This window comes from Fusarium sambucinum, chromosome IV (genome assembly GCF_050947815.1).
Source record: "Fusarium sambucinum isolate potato_lamoka chromosome IV, whole genome shotgun sequence".
Taxonomy (NCBI): Eukaryota; Fungi; Ascomycota; class Sordariomycetes; order Hypocreales; family Nectriaceae; genus Fusarium; species Fusarium sambucinum.
In genome coordinates, this window is record NC_139291.1 from 2,707,341 (window position 1) to 2,723,850 (window position 16,510).

Sequence of the window (16,510 nt, forward strand, 5' to 3'; positions counted from 1 at the left end):
TTTGGACAGCTCAACAAGTGCGTTAAAGTGAAAGTGCCTCCTTAGTACATACGGTTAAGCTACATCACCAGGAAGCAATTGTGTTAGTTTCTACTCTATACTATTCCATCCCATCCGGCCTGTCAGATGCTTTGGAAATCAGATATTTACGACCTTGGATGTTGTTTTGGGCGGTCAAGACGGGGAACTAGGTTGGCTGTCCGGGAGTATCGGCTTTTGCTGTTCCAAGCTGTGGTTCCTGGTAGTCGAAAGGGTTGCATGAAACTCAACGTACAGAAAGTCCTTAGCTTTGGATGGGCGAGGGGGTCAGCCAACAAAAACAACAACTGAACAAATCACGCATGGCCAACAGAGGACCAAGCAAGCAATTGGCTTTTTCAGTAAGGTGCCAACCAAGATGTTCCCAGCCTAGTTCAACAAGGTCTCGATATTCAGACAATAGGATACGAGTGCAGATGCTGTGCCTTGGACGGAGTTGGCCTAGCTTTAAACGTCTCCGAGCCAAAACCATGATCCATCCCGGCGCCTCCAAGACAGGCCAGGGGAAGCTTCGTAAGGCATGGAAGAGGGAGGTGAGGGGAATCTTCCGAGGGCGGCTCTCTAGTCTTGATGAGGAATTGATTGACAGGAGCAAGATTGAGTGGTTGTTGTTGGTGCCAATACCTACTAATCTTTACAATGAGTGATGGGTTTTGTTGGGCATGTATATCATCCAGACTCTTATTCACTCTTCCTTTCCTCAACTTGGCCTTAAACTACTGATCCTTGACTTACGTCATTGAAGTGCAATCCAAAATTTCCCCCATGGATGCCCCAAATCAATGCCCCGCTCCGAGTGTCGAGATGACGGGGCGCTAATTTACTTTAATGCTTGGGCCTCTTAGGGCAACGCTCGGGGCTCTTGTGCCTTGATCGGTAGGCTCAAGCTTTTGGGACAGAAAGGGCCAAGATTTTTTTTTGTTAATCTACCTACCGATCGATAACTTGTGATTCCAACTGTACGAGTGATTGACCGCTCATTCCCCAGCCAAGTCTTGAGTCATGCAGTAAGAAATTTTATATACGATATATACATATTCAAATCTCCAGTGCATACATACATGATCTGAGCCGTGCAGCAATCTATGGATATTGATTTACGACACAAGCATCAAACCCCTCCACCTGATCCGTAATATGGATCCATTTCCATGGGGACTTGGAGAGTTGGAGACCTCGAGTCTAGACCAAGGTCGCTTGTCGATCTTTCTCCACCAAGAGGGGGATTTCCAAGGCGAGATAATCTATCCTGAAGCAATTTGTTGTGATAGCCAAAATGACACAGAAAATCGTGCAATGATGATATTTATGATCAATATAATTGTACGTATAAGTTATGTTTGCAAGATACTATACTCACAGGTATGGTTGAATAAACTCTCGACATAATCTGTGCATGCGTGTAAGTGTTTAATTTGACAGTTGTGGACGTGTTTAATATGTGACAGCATTGGATAAATCGATAACAAGATCATCAAAATTACTCGAGCACAAGTTTGTATCTGAGACATAACAGAGATGTAGCTGTATAAATGTGTAATAATTTGATTTAATTCTAAAACACACAGTTGATGTGTTGGCTTTGACATCCATGCCTCAAAAATTGGGTGAGGATTTTGAGTAGAAGTTGAGACAACTGAGTACCTACGCTGGAATAATCTGGTATTAGTAATTGACCTAGCAAATTTGATTCCTAGCCCTTTTTCCAAAATTCGATGATATTCATTCTTATCTAATACCTAGAATACTGTTTACATGCCATACCTACGGAGGCCGTCTCACCGCCTGCCAAATTTGACCATGAACGCATCGCGGGCGGCAGAATTTCTTAAATTTTAGTCAAGTTTGACCACGAGCTCAGTAGTCATGCAAACTCTTTTCAAGCAACACGATTATATGCTTCGCAGACTTTGGAAACCAAGGTCGAAGCTTGCCGTCGGTGCGATTGCGAATCTCACGACTCGTCTCTCGATTCTGTATTCAAATCGCAATCATCCAACTTTTTGCGACAAAACCACTGCGCTTCGCCAATTTTCGACTACCGCATTAAAAATGGCGGCCGATAACGTCAAGACGGATACCGTGACTGTCGAGGGGAAGGAGTACAGGACTGTCACGGAGGGAAAGGCGACTATTCTGGTCCCGCAAGGTGCCAAGATTGGCGAAGACCGTGGGGAGGTTCAGCAGGTCTTTTACAACCCTATTCAGCAGTACAATCGCGATTTGTCTGTCCTCGCCATCAAGACGTACGGCGAGATGTCCCTAGAAAAGAGAAAAGAGCAATACGAATCAAGAATGAAGAAGCAAGGCAAGAAGCGAAAGCGCGGCAACGACGTTCAAAAGCCCACCGAGAATGCTGCGGAACCCACACCTCAGGATGAGCCACAAGCGACTGAAGAAGCTGCAAAGCCCGATGTTGCCGATCCCGCCCAACCAAAGAAGGAGTACAAGCCCTCTTTCCGCATTTTGGACGCCCTGTCTGCGTCGGGATTGCGAGCGCTTCGATATGCCCACGAATTACCCTTCGTCACCTCTGTCAAGGCCAATGATTTGTCGGATACAGCTGCCGATTCGATTAGGTTGAATGCAAAGCACAACGGACTGGAGGATAAGATCAATGTTACTCAAGGTGACGCACTTGCGCTCATGTACCGTGGGATCGCGGACGATCTATCGAACAGGGATAAGGCAGGAAGTCCAGGCAAGGCCAACAAGTTTGATGTCATCGATCTTGATCCTTATGGTACCGCCGCGCCATTCTTTGACGCTGCTGTGCAATCGGTGAAGGATGATGGTGGCCTTCTCTGCATCACTTGCACCGACAGTGCGGTGTGGGCAGGACACAGTTATTGCGAGAAGACATTTGCGCTATATGGTGGAATCCCTATCAAGGGCATGCACTCCCATGAGGCTGGCTTACGACTTGTTCTCAACGCCGTGGCCACATCTGCAGCCCGCTACGGACTGACGATTGAACCTCTTCTCTCGCTCTCCATTGACTTCTATACAAAGTTATTCATCAAGGTGATCAAGTCGCCCCAGTCAGTCAAATTCCTTGCCTCCAAGACCATGCTGGTCTATAGCTGCGATGCAGGTTGCGGTGCTTGGGAAACACAGCATATGTTAAGGAGTAAGCCTGCACCGAATAAGAAGGGCAATGGAGCCTTTTACAAGCACACTATGGCGCAAGGTCCATCGGCCGACCGACATTGCGAGCACTGCGGACTGAAAATGCACATCAACGGCCCTATGTATGGTGGACACATTCACTCTCAGGAGTTCATCGGGAGACTCCTTGAACAGATTCCAAAGGCCGACCGTTCCATTTACGGCACAATGCCCAGACTCGAGGGTATGTTGCGGACAGCTCTGGAGGAGAACCTACCAGGTCCTGAAGTCAAGGAGCCCGTGGACCCTAAAGATGCCCAGCTTGCGGCTATTGACAACTACCCTTTCTTCATCATCCCAAGCCGTTTGGCCAATGTAGTGAGCTGCGTGACACCCAGCGAGGACATGGTTCGAGGAGCGTTAATACATCTGGGTTACCGAACCGCTAGAAGCCACTGCCGACCAGGAAGTATCAAGACGGACGCTCCGTGGTCCACAATCTGGTGGATTATTACGGAATGGATCCGTCAAAAGTCGCCTATCAAGGAATCTAGCATCAAGAAAAACTCAGCAGCATGGAAGATTCTGACCGATGCTGGAATCATCGGACAGGAGAAGCCTGAGACTACAGAGGAGACAGCCAAGGACGACTCCGCAATGGAGGGCGTGGAACAGAGCCCGCCTGAAGCTGTCGAAGCCAGCTCCGCAAGCGCACAGAACGGAGATGATAACAGTGTTCCTAGTGAAATGGAGCTGCGCAAGACCCTCGTCTTTGATGAGAGTCTAGCACGCCTGGCCCGCAGACGTGGAGAGCAGAAGTACGTACGATACCAGATGAACCCACGAGAAAACTGGGGTCCTTTGGCGAAGGCGGCCCGCCGATAGTAATGTAAATTTGATCATGTACTTGCTCTCAATTTCTCTTTTGCTTCACCGGCTAAAACAAGCGATCCTTGAGCAGTTGAAATGACGACACATGATCGTTGGTGTGCCTGAGTAGGCATTGTCTGTTCGTCAGCAAAAGCCCCACAAAGGCCCACGGAAGTATTGCTGAGGGCTTTTGAACTTGACTTGTTCATCATCTTCAATCTCAACAACCCGAATACAACACCCCCGAGCCGAACGAGTACTGCATCCTCCTTTGACGGGCATTTTGCATTTGTTTATTTCGCGCGCATTTGTGATTGGCTATTGCGCCAGAAACCAATAAAGATACCATATCCTTCCATCTTCAGCCTGCCCCCGTCTTTGATCGTCCATATATATATATATATATATAATGTCCTCTCCATTGGCAGCGACTCGTGTGATTGAAACTCTAAACGTCGAAGATGTTTCATTCACTGACAAGAACCTCACGTGGACTAGCACCGGTACATCCGAGAGCACGTCGCGCCATGAGCTTGTGTTAGTTCGGGAGGTCAAATCAAGCACAGAGTCGCCTTCGCATTATCTTCTCTTCTTGCTTAAAGAAGATCAAGGCAATGAAGAGCACCCATGCAGTCTCTCAATTCTGAAAACAAACGAGATTCCCTCAGAGCTTCGCAACATTACACTGGCAGAGCTTCCCCCTCATTTGAAGCACGATTCTGCTAACGAGCATGGCATCACAAATCAAGTGGATGTTATCGTCTCTGTAAACTCTGGAGTAGGACAAGCCTTGAGAGTCTGGCAAAATGTACTGAAACCTCTTTGGGAATCTTTCACAGACGACTCTGAAAAACAGCAATATCGCCTCATACAGACGGATAGTGCAGAGACCGTTCGAGATTATGCACGCCACTTGTGGGCTTTAGAGGAGCGTTCAAAGACGAGAACGATTGTTCTTCTCAGTGGAGATGGCGGCGTCGTAGACCTCCTCAATGGCTCTGATGGAGACAAAGTACCCCGGATTCTACCCACAATTGCGCTACTGCCTCTCGGAACTGGAAATGCCCTTTTCCATTCAACTCACAAACCCCTATACACCGAACCAGGCCTAAGACCGCTTACAATTGGACTTCGAACGCTATTTCAAGGGGTAGGCGTCGATCTTCCTGTGTTTCGAGCCTCATTTTCACCGGGATCTCGAATCGTCAAATTCACGGACAAAGTCGAAGGAGAGGCTTCAGCCAATGGCTCAAACCAGATTAAGAAGGAGGAAACTTCCATCACACATCTACAGGGAGCTATAGTTGCTAGCTACGGGTTTCACGCGAGCATTGTTTATGAAAGTGATACCCCTGAGTACCGTGTTCACGGTGACAAACGGTTTGGTATGGTTGCCGCTGAGCTGTTGAAACAGTCTCATCCCTATGCTGCAAAGGTAGCTATCCGTCGTCATGATTCGGCCACCTTTGAAGACATCCCTCGCGAGAAACACGCCTACGTGCTCGCAGTTCTCGTCTCAAACCTTGAACGAACATTCACAATATCGCCTGCCACTCGACCTTTGCAATCGCAGCTTCGACTTGTCCACTTTGGACCTATCGGTGGTGATCGGACGATGGATGTCATGATGAAGGCGTACGACGGGGGTAAACACATCGGCATGGATTGGGCTGACGGCGAACGTGTAGGCTATGACGAAGTGGATGAGGTCAAGATTTCGGTCTTGGAGAGTGACGAGAGGTGGCGAAAGGTGTGCATTGACGGGACGATTGTTGAAATACCCGAAGGTGGAGATATGGCCATCAAGATGCTAGGCCGTGGCCTTTTCAAGATCCTAGCAAGTCCCCGGGTTTTGGAAGACGGCATTTAATGCTTGAGATTGATGTTATTTGTTGATCTTCTTCTCTTTGACTAGACCATTGGTTCTCTTCATTGCCGAACACCAACTATCTAGTCCTGAAGTAACTTCTTGACCCTCTTTTCCATGAGCTGCTCAAATGCATCCACGCCATTCTCTAACGTGCTCATTGTACCTCCCTTCAATCTATAAACGACTCGTCTTCTCACACTCTCCTCATCGTTATCTTCATCTGTTTCCTCGTCCTCCTCCATCGCACCCTCAATCACGCCGCGCATAAACCATCGGTCGTGACTCACAAGAATCACAGCACCCTCCCACTCTCTCAATGATTCCCGAAGTGCCGTGACGGTTTCGTAGTCAAGATGAGTGGTGACTTCATCAAGAACAAGACAATGAGGTCGTCTCCAGAATAGACGAGCTAGTTCGCAGCGCACAACTTGTCCTCCTGAGAGTTTGCAAAGTGGCACGTCTGATGCGATTCGGCCTGGAAGACCGAGCTGGCCTAGAAGACCGCGGATGTCTCCTTCTGTGAGCTCGCCGTCGACTTCTCGACTTAGGAGAGCGAGGGCTGTTAGTGTAGGCTCTGAGCGGCCAAGAGTCTGTAGAGCTTCAACAGCGTGTTGAGAGTAGTACCCCAGTTTCAGTCGGGGATGCGTCGTCAAAGTTCCTGCTGTCGGTCGAGTCTCTTCCACTAGAAGTTTTATAAGCGTCGACTTGCCAGCGCCATTGAGACCGAGGATACCGATACGATCTCCCATGCCGACAGATAGGGTGATGTCTTGCACAACAAGAGGGGTTTTGGATGAGTAGCGGAAGGCAACTTTCTCTAGGGATATCAGAGCACCAGGGAAGCGCAGATCAGGTGGTTCGGGGAGATTCACCACCACAGGACGATCCTCTGGTGGAATGTCGATGTCCTCACGCGCTGTCAAGTGATAGCCCACAAGGTCTCTATTGAGCTTGAAGCGACCTCCTTTAGCACTAACCTGCAAACCCCAGCGATTATCGAGTTTCTTCTGACGAGACTTGGCTTGGCGCAGCTTATTGGCGTCATCGTTTGCCTTGCCAGCTTTCATGTTGGCCGCGATGGACTTTTCTATATGCGCCTTCTGCTTATCTTGTGCTTCTTTCATAGTGGTAAGCCATTGTTTACGTTCACTTTGCGACTCCTCGTACGTGGGTAAGTCGCCATGGAAGTAAGTTAGCTGCTTGTCCTTGAGGATGAGAAGATCGGTGCAAAGAGAAGTGAAATCGCGATCGTGCGATACGAGGATAAGAGTAGGAGGATTATCGTCGTCTTGTAGACCTTGGAGATAGCGCTGGAGCCATATAATTCCTAAAAGGTCAAGGAAATTGGTGGGTTCGTCAAGGATCAGGATGTCTGTTTCTTGGACGAGAGCTGTTGCGAGAGAAGCGCGCATGTGCCAGCCGCCAGACAAGCTTGAGATCTGTTTTTGAATGAGGGTCTCGGAGAAGCCCAGACCTGTAAGGATCTTTTTTGCCTTTGATTCGATTTCTGATACACGAGTTGGGTCTATTTGAAGTTGGAGATCTGCAAGCATGTCGACTGCTTCTTGGGTCTCGGCTTGGAGCGTTTCAGGAGAGATATCCCCGCTTGACTGCTGAAGTCTGGACTAGGTTAGAGATTGAGACGAAAGGAAAAGGAAGTATCGTACAACTCATTCGACTCTGCTACAACTTTCTCATATGCTGTAAGGGCTTTTCGAGCTTGCATGCCGCGGGCGCCGCTACGAAGTCGAGCGTCTTTATCCAGACGAAAAAGACGCTCCCGATGCTTTTCGTGTTTGTGCTGTCTTAAGGCCTTGACCGGGGCAAATGGATCAGACGAGTTTATTCCCTCTGCGAGACCTGGATTGGGTGTTAGAGATTTGTCAAAGAGAACATGTAGGCTAGGCGGGTAAACGTACCTTTGATATCTTGTTCAATGGCATGTTTGGCGGTCGCTTTTTCAATGACTTGCTCCAATACAGATGACTGACCACCTTCGGCTTGGTTTGAATCATGCTCCTCTTTTTCATCAGTGAGTTTAGTCTGCTGTAAAATAGCAATTCTCATCTCTTCTGGGATACCAGGGATGAGCTTTTCGGCGATTGCTTTGAGGAGTGCTATAGAGTGTGGTCAACATCTCGGGCATCTGTTGTAACACACAGACATAAACCTACTGGACTTTCCTGTCCCATTGCGTCCTACTAGGGCATATCGTTGTCCCTCTTTCAGCCGAAGCTTGGCGGCAGAAAGAATTTCGACGCCATCGCTTTTCCCCTTGGCCTTTTCCTTGGTGGTCGCTTTGTCGCCTGAAGTTACAGTGATGTTTACACCGTCAATGTCGAGCTGTATGTTGTTTAGAATTGGGATGGGATTTATCACTAATTGACGTGCTCACTTCGCGATGGTTGGTGATTTGGAAACGCGTTTGCTTGGAGTTGCAGATAATGATGGCTGCAGGTCTTGATGCCGCTGATGTCATTGTCGGAAGAAAGATTGGGAGTTGTGTAGTATGAGTTTGGGGATGAAATCAGATATTGATGAAAGAGAGATGATGGATTGAGTAAGTAGTTGCTATATCCTGAGGTTGTTCTGAAAGATGAGGCGTGACGGTACATAGTTGGATTTAACGTTGATTAATATTTTCTTAGGGGCGATCTGCACAAACACAGTAATTACCTACCTATACAACTTGTAAACTGCCTTGCTTGGTATTTGTCTCTTGGCATTTTACTATGGTTTCGTGTTACTACATGTCACTGGCTCTCGATTGTTGGTGTCTTTGTTAGTGCATTTATTAAATTGTGACACAGTTAAGAGTGACTCACGCCGAATGACTTATTTCTTATTAACACATGCATCTTTTTCATGGGGCAAAGGAAATCATCAATTAAAACTTTTAGGAAACCAAATAACGCTATAATCGAATTTATTCGAATATTGTTAATTATTATCTAATTTTAATTATTAGATGCTTACCTAGGTACCTAGGTACCTGAGTTCAATAGCAGCGTAATAGGTACCTAGCTATTATTGTTTTATCTTTCCTTCCTCTTTTCGGCTGAAATAACCACCTTCCTATTCTGTCCCTGTTGTTGATGACTGCCTGTGATAAACAAATAAATAGTAACTCATAATTCCCCCCCTTTTCTTCTAACTTTTTTCTCCTTTAACTTTGCATCTTCAACGTCCATTCTTATCAATATGAACTCTACAAACTGTGCTGCGTCTGTTGACGCCTCCTTTGGTCCATTTGTTCCTCCCGAATGCCGCCATGGCTTCGACTTTACCCTCGTCTTTGAACAGTCCATCCTTGTGCTTTTACCAGCCTGTCTTCTTCTTGTTATTGCTCCTTTTCGTATCTTCCGCCTCCGAAACGCTCAAGTCAAAGTCACGGGCCATCGTCTTCGCTCTATCAAGTTGGCGCTTATTGCTCTCTTGGCTGTGCTTCATCTTGTGCTCGTCGTGCTCTGGTCAACTCTGACTCGTCCTTCCAACACGCGTCAAGACCGCGTCTCCATTGCTGCTGCATGTGTGTCCTTTGCCTCAAGTTTGATGTCATGTGTCCTGTCCCGCACCGAACATGCCAAGTCTCCTCGTCCATCTTCGCTCTTGAATGTTTTCTTTGCCGTGTCTTTGCTTCTGGATGTTGCCCTCCTTCGCACCCTCTGGCTTGTCCCTATCAACGTGGCCATTCCCGCTGTTTTCACGGCGGCCTTTGTCCTCAAGGCGATGCTCGTCGTCGTCGAAGGGTGGAGCAAAGCTCCGTATCTTGTCTCCGGCTCCGAGGTTCACTCGCCCGAAGTCACGGCCGGACTTTATGCCCGGGCTTTTTTCGTGTGGGTAATGCCGTTGCTGTTGACGGGTTTTCGGAAGTTACTACGGCCGATGGATTTGCTGGAGTTGGATGAGGGTATGGGTTCGGCACGGTTGATCGGCAGGTTTTGGAGACATTGGAGTAGGCACAACCAAAAAGGTTTGTCTACCTTTCCTTTTCCCCTTTCCCTCATTAGATAGTTTCGAGTAGATTATATTCCAAACAATCTCGGTGATGTCTATGTACTAAATGCTGGCCTAGTTTCGGCCCGCAAGCATCGTCTCATTCTTTGCTGCATCACCACTCTACAATGGCCTATTATTACCGTTATTGTTCCTCGACTGGCACTTCTTGCATTCACTATATGCCAACCGCTCATCCTCAACCGGCTCCTTGTGTTTCTTAGTGATGCATCTCAGCCAATCAACATCGGTTATGGTCTCATTGCAGCATACGGTCTGGTTTATACAGGCATTGCCCTTTCTCAGGCTCTTTACTGGCATCGCAATGCTCGCTCTGTCACTTTATTGCGAGGCGTCCTTGTCTCTGCGGTATTCTCCAAAGTGACTGAACTGAGCACTACGGCCACAGACAATTCTGCAGCTGTGACACTCATGTCTTCTGATGTAAGATCCATACTAATGCCAAGATGATGAGCTAACAAATCTCTATAGGTCGACGTTATTGTGAGAGCTATCAGAGAGGTCCACGAGCTTTGGGCAAATATAATCCAACTTGCTTTTGCCACTTGGCTTTTAAGCACTCACATAGGATATGCAGCGTCTGGTCCCATTATCATCTCTCTCGTAGCTCTTATCGCTACTATCCTCGTAGCACCATTGGCACGCAAATATCAAATTAGCTGGCTCGAAAGGACACAGAAACGAGTTGGTGAGTATTTCTTCCCACATATATACTTAAAACATGGCTAACTCACAATCAGGCATCACCTCAGCCATGATCGGTCACATCAAGAGCATCAAATGTTCCGGTCTGGCTCAAAATCTGTCCGACACCATTCTCGGTCTACGAGCTGATGAGATTAGAGCTTCAAGACCTTTCAGAGTCGTTAGCAGTGTTACTTCTGCAATTGCTCAAATACCTCTAATGATGTCTCCTGTTGCTGCCTTTGCCCTATTTCAGGGTGTTACCTCGAGCTCTTCGGAGACGTTGGGTGCTACTAGACTTTTTTCCGCGCTTTCACTCATTGTGCTTCTAGCACAGCCACTCTTTTTCATGTTTGAGGTCATACTCGACATGAGTGCTGCTTTGGGGGCGTTTGAACGAATTCAGAGATTCTTGGTGCAGGAATCTCGTCATGGCTTTCACAAGGTGCAATCTTCATCAGACGTGGGAGTGTCCCAGCAAGGAGAGACATCCTCAACCGAGCTGCGGATGCTTAGAAACCCCATGGCCCCTTCTAAAAGAGACTCTGACACTAGCAGCTTTGCCATCGAGGTCTCCCATGTCGATATCTCTTGGTCAGAGGGGCGCCCTCTACTCCATGATCTAACTTTCAATGTCGGCCATAACCAGCTTGTTCTCCTTCTTGGCCCAGTAGCAGTAGGAAAAAGCACGCTATTGAAAGCAATTCTCGGGGAAGTCCCATTGACAGCTGGAATAATCAGACTTCACGATGAAAGTCACGGTGGCGGTGTTGCCTGGTGCGAACAGAGCCCTTGGCTTCTGGTATGTTTATCTAACGTGAAACTTATTGACGATTTACTAATTGACCAGAACCGAACCATACGCGAGAATGTAGTTGGATATGCTCGTTTCGATCATGTCCTTTATCAAAAGGTCATCAAGGCTTGTGATCTTGTGAAAGACTTAGGCCAACTTCCACAAAATGATGACACAGTCATTGGCAGTAAAGGTCTTGCCCTGAGCGGAGGCCAGAAACAACGAGTTGTAAGTCGTGGACCAGACACATCTCTTTTCAGATACTGACTTGTAAGGCTTTGGCTAGAGCTGTTTACTCACAGCCAAGAGTCGCCCTTCTTGACGACGTCTTCAGTGGCTTAGACCATCAGACTGCTCAAACAGTGTTCGAGAATCTATTTGGCAAACATGGCTTATTCAGGCAGTGGAAAACCACCGTGATTCTTGCCACTCAATCAGGCGAGTCGTTCCATAGCACTGGTGACTTATCCCTAACTGTAAAATAGCCAACTTTCTCACTTTTGCTGATCGTATTATTTGTCTAAGCAAAGAAGGGGGCATTTCTGAACAAGGTTCATTCCAGACTCTAGAGAACTCCAACGGATATGTGAAATCTTTGATGGATAACAATGCAAGACACTCTAACTCTGAGGCTTCAGGGAAGGTAGTCAAAGAGCACGCTATTGATGAGACCGGCCAGTCCAAGCATGAAACTCCACAGCAGCAGGAAGAGCCAAACGATGCGCGCCGACAGCGCGGTGACTCGACAGTCTACAGATACTATTTTAGTAGCACTGGTGGTCTATTCATAGTTACCCTCTTGGGACTCGAGATCATCTGGGCTTTTCTCGGGAGCTTTCCAAGTATGCTGTACCCATGATTCGAAGCCATTCCAAGGCAATGCTAACTCGTTTCCAGCAATCTGGCTTAAGTTTTGGACTGATGATAATGAGAAAGGGAACGATAGAGCTGGTTACTACCTTAGAATCTATGCTGCATTGCAGATAATTAGCGTCGTCTGGTTTGCTATTCTCATTTGGTAACATCTATAAAATCATATTTGAGGACATCAGACACTGACGACAGAGCAGGTTCGTCATCGTCTTGGTAGCAGCAAAGTCGGGCATCACTCTGCATAAGAGACTGCTATCGACTGTCATCAGGTAAGTCCCTATCTGACAAGGATGTTGGAGATAGGTTAGTTAACAATCTAGGGCACCGTTATCACTTTTTACCACGACAGATCTTGGTTCCATCACAACGAGGTAATTTCGGACTCTCAGGGGATGCTTTTGGAGATTAACACTTTTGTAGATTCTCGCAGGACATGGGAATGGTTGACAATCATCTCCCCCTTGGACTTGTTGTAACTCTCGCCAGTAAGCCAACACACAGCAACTCGCTTTCATATAAACTTTACTGATAAAACAGGCTTCTTTGGTGCCATCGCTAAGGCTGGTCTCCTTGCCGCTTCAACACCTTATATAGCAGCAACATTTCCCCTTCTGGGAGCCGTCTACTTCTATCTCCAGCGCGCCTACCTCCGGACCTCTCGCCAGCTCCGGCTCTTGGACCTTGAAGAGAAAGCTCCTTTGTATACACAGTTCCTAGAGACTCTTTCAGGTCTAGCAACCATACGGGCCTTTGGCTGGGGATCCGCTGCTATCGAGGCCAACCACGCTCTCGTAGACCGCTCACAGAGGCCATTCTATCTCCTTATGATTGTACAACGTTGGCTAGTTTTGGTTCTCGATCTGACAACTGCGGCCCTAGCTCTCCTCCTTGTTGGACTTGCTGTTCGTCTCCGCGGCGATGTAGACGTTGGGTTGACTGGTGTATCGCTCGTTCAGCTAATCTCGTTGAGTGAGACTGTCAACATGCTAATCCAGTTCTGGACATCGATCGAGACATCTATCGGCGCTGTCGCTCGTATCAAACAGTTTGCGGAGGATACTAGAGAAGAGAACTTGCTTGGCGAGACGCAAGAGCCCCCCCCACAGTGGCCAGATAAGGGTGCTATACAGATTAGAAACTTGAAGGCGTCGTATGGAAACGATCAAGAAGATGTCCATTGGGCCCTTGACGATATTTCTTTTGAGATCAAGCCTGGGGAGAAGGTTGCTATTTGTGGTCGCACAGGAAGGTTAGTAGGTCAAACCCCCATTCCTACATCAAACTAACTGTGTCCAGCGGTAAATCCTCTTTATTCCTCGCTCTTTTGCGACTTCTCGACTCCAAATCAGGCAGCATTACCATAGACGGCATATTTCTATCTTCATTGCCAAGGGAAACTGTTCGTCGCCGTCTCATCACTCTTACACAGGACCAGTTTGTTCTACCCGGCACCGTTAGACACAACGCAGATCCGTGGGGTGTCTTCTCTGATGATGACATCAACACAGCGCTTCGTTTTGTTGGTTTATTTGATGCTGTAGAGCAACACGGTGGCCTGGATGCTCCCTTTGATGAGGATGTGTTGAGCCATGGTCAGAAGCAGCTCTTCTTTCTGGCGCGGGTAGTTTTGAGAAAGCATGACGGAAATGTTGTTCTCCTGGACGAAGTAACAAGCAGGTAAGTAGACGACCAAGTCACAAATTTGAGGGCCTAAGATAGCTGACAGAACGACAGCGTGGACTACAAGACCGAGGAGGCCATCAAAGCCATCGTCGAACACGAATTTAAGGAGCACACAGTCGTGTCTATCACCCATCGCCTAAGCACCATTGTTGATTTCGACCGCGTTATTGTGATGGAGAAAGGCTGCGTCGTAGAGGTCGGTGAACCAAAGAACCTTCTTGCTTCGGACAGCAAGTTCAAAGCTCTTTGGGCAACTAGACCTAGCTCAGAGGCCTGATCGACATGTAAAGCTCTGGTGGTTTTTATGCATTGAGATATCGTTTTTTTGCAAGTTGGCTCTACATATTGTCTAAATTGTCGCGCTCTATAACAATAAATCTCCCTTTGCCTGCTCTCATAGTTCGAATATGCTTTTCAACGTTCCTCGCTGTTTGAACAGCCTCAGTGACTTTCTCTTTCTCGGACTGCAGTGTGTTGGGCCCAGGCGTCCACCCCGTATAGAGGTGAAGCTCGGTGATCTTACCCCAGTGGTCGGCCCAGTTGACAAAGTCGTGGCCGGTTTCAGCCATTAGTGCATGGAACCAAGAACAGCAGCCAGTAAGGTCGAGAAACTCTAGCGAATACAGATTCCTACTGAGCGTGCGCAAAACTAGCAATGCCTCACTCCAATCATGGTCAATCGCATGCGAATACAAGTTCGTCCCGCCATAAGGGATACGACGTCCCTGTTGGGAAGAGACCGTGGCCAGTCGAGACCGTGGTGTCAGGCACGGATCGGGCCAGAATGCTAAACTCAAGTGGGTGAGTGTCGTAAGTTTGGAAGACAAGGCAAGTAGATGCTTCCATGAAGCGGATGAAGCGTGTTGAGGGTGCAAGGCCAATGAGAGGTGGGTGAGGTTGGGCAGCAAAGATCGGGGAGGGCTTGAAATAGCTTCGGAAACGTCCCAGGATTCTTGCAGTTCTATTGCAGGCTCCTGGTCTCTGACAGGGAATAGCAAGTCACTGACGTCCCTTAGTCGTATTGACCGGCATGCAGAGCCCGAAAGATCGAGGTAGTTAACTTCAAGGTTTGAAGCCGTTGGGCTATCTAACTCGTCATCGCCAAAAGTATCTGGTGGCGGCAGCAAAATGATCTTGAGATCACTCAAGGAGAGTCCGTCTTGGCTAGTTATTCCAACATAGCGGATCAAGGCAGCCTTCAGATGGTTGGGCACGAAGTACAGATGATACTGATTGTACATGCGGTGGATATCCCATTCGTGTGCGAGCTTCTGCAGCACGATGTCTATCAGACTTCCGCGGGAAGGAAGATAAGTCCCTGGTAAACAGGTGTCTTCCAACCCTCTTGGACTCAAGCGCGACTGGCTCGAGGCCTCACGAGTGGCATCCACAGATTGACGGGAGACCCAGCTTCTCGGTGGAGGAGGACCAGCAGGGAGTCTCCTGCCATCGCTATCAAACCTTTGACGGACTTGACGACGAGGGGCGGGGGTCGGTGTGTCTGGGATCTGGAGGAGCTCCCTGATGGCCGGGGGGAGGGTTGGAGCAGTCGCAGGCAGGGCTGACTGGGAGGCGGCGGAGGGATTGATCGAGGTACGACGTAGGTTTGCTAGCAACTCATTGACGCTTCGGGAGGGTTTGTCTGTTGCGCACCACTTGTGAGACTCTGGCTACCACGCGGTCTAGAGAGATGAGGGGCGAGGGGAAGGGTGTCCAAAAGGAAGCGAACCGAGAGGTGGTCGGAGGCCGAGTGATCAGAGGAGGGGTGTGGGAATGGGTATGCGATTGCGGTTGCGGTTACGATGGATCAGGATTGTGTCGGACCAAATGCACTTACCAGAGGTATCAGTCGATCTTGACGAAGACGGAGAGGCCGTTGAGATTGGCTTGAAGGACTTTATGTGGTTCCTTTTCTTCGGCATGCCCGGGGACAAGCTGTGTGCGGTTTGCGACGAGGTGAGGTGAGGAGGTGCGGAAAAGAGGAGAGAAGGGGAAGAAATGTGCGACGTTGAGATGAACAAGGTATTTGTTTATTTTTCCAGGATCTTGTATCAGTCTATATGAGTCAAGACGATGACTGATTAATTTAGCACCTCCTTTGCTTATTTGTTGAAGGGCAGTGGAGGATCGATAGAGTCAGTCATCAATGGATCCCTCATGAGTCCTTCTCAGCTCAGGTAACCATCATTTTTTGGCGGATGACGATAGCTTTCAGTGGAGACCCAGGCTGAGGTGGGCTTAGTTCATGACCGCCCGCTAACGTTGGCAGTCTAGGTAGGTCTCCACTGGTGGCCCAAACAGGCGCCAAGCCACTGCCGATGGAGTCCATTTATTTACCTAGGTACAAGACCCTTCCATGGATGATTAGGTACCTAGGTAGGTACCTACTTTAGTATAAGTGGATGACTTAAAGCTAGGCAGATAGATCTCTCTATTCCTACTAACCTAACAATGGAATGATTGATGGATGGACTTGAAAGAAACACATCAGTTTCCAGTAAATGATCCAGTGATTTTCTTAAATAAGATTATACATAAATACCTATAATATCACACCGTACAGGACAATA

The 16,510-nt window shown here is 48.1% G+C and overlaps 5 protein-coding genes across 5 annotated transcripts; 3 read left to right on the plus strand and 2 right to left on the minus strand.

The window, feature by feature from the left end:
• Window positions 1–1,905: 1,905 nt before the first annotated feature.
• Window positions 1,906–4,032, plus strand: FSST1_000921 (tRNA (guanine26-N2)-dimethyltransferase; the record flags this gene model as incomplete). The annotated part of the gene is made up of 1 exon (XM_083235836.1): window positions 1,906–4,032. One exon carries the CDS (start codon window positions 1,906–1,908, stop codon window positions 4,030–4,032), a length of 2,127 nt encoding a protein of 708 aa, XP_083091103.1.
• Window positions 4,033–4,426: 394 nt separating this feature from the next.
• On the plus strand, window positions 4,427–5,887 carry FSST1_000922 (ATP-NAD kinase-like domain-containing protein; the record flags this gene model as incomplete). The annotated part of the gene is made up of 1 exon (XM_083235846.1): window positions 4,427–5,887. The coding sequence occupies one exon, from the start codon at window positions 4,427–4,429 to the stop codon at window positions 5,885–5,887; it is 1,461 nt and encodes a 486-aa protein (XP_083091104.1).
• Window positions 5,888–5,967: 80 nt separating this feature from the next.
• On the minus strand, window positions 5,968–8,366 carry FSST1_000923 (P-loop containing nucleoside triphosphate hydrolase protein; the record flags this gene model as incomplete). The annotated part of the gene is made up of 5 exons (XM_083235858.1): window positions 5,968–7,507; window positions 7,555–7,747; window positions 7,807–8,004; window positions 8,062–8,230; window positions 8,283–8,366. The coding sequence occupies 5 exons, from the start codon at window positions 8,364–8,366 to the stop codon at window positions 5,968–5,970; spliced, it is 2,184 nt and encodes a 727-aa protein (XP_083091105.1).
• A 722-nt stretch (window positions 8,367–9,088) lies between these two features.
• On the plus strand, window positions 9,089–14,217 carry FSST1_000924 (P-loop containing nucleoside triphosphate hydrolase protein; the record flags this gene model as incomplete). The annotated part of the gene is made up of 14 exons (XM_083235869.1): window positions 9,089–9,797; window positions 9,963–10,327; window positions 10,376–10,592; window positions 10,645–11,390; window positions 11,439–11,612; window positions 11,660–11,822; window positions 11,870–12,226; window positions 12,282–12,402; window positions 12,455–12,526; window positions 12,578–12,628; window positions 12,678–12,742; window positions 12,795–13,506; window positions 13,554–13,934; window positions 13,992–14,217. 14 exons carry the CDS (start codon window positions 9,089–9,091, stop codon window positions 14,215–14,217), a joined length of 4,359 nt encoding a protein of 1,452 aa, XP_083091106.1.
• A 61-nt stretch (window positions 14,218–14,278) lies between these two features.
• FSST1_000925 (uncharacterized protein) lies at window positions 14,279–15,862 on the minus strand (the record flags this gene model as incomplete). The annotated part of the gene is made up of 2 exons (XM_083235880.1): window positions 14,279–15,582; window positions 15,778–15,862. The coding sequence occupies 2 exons, from the start codon at window positions 15,860–15,862 to the stop codon at window positions 14,279–14,281; spliced, it is 1,389 nt and encodes a 462-aa protein (XP_083091107.1).
• Between the last annotated feature and the right edge of the window lie 648 nt (window positions 15,863–16,510).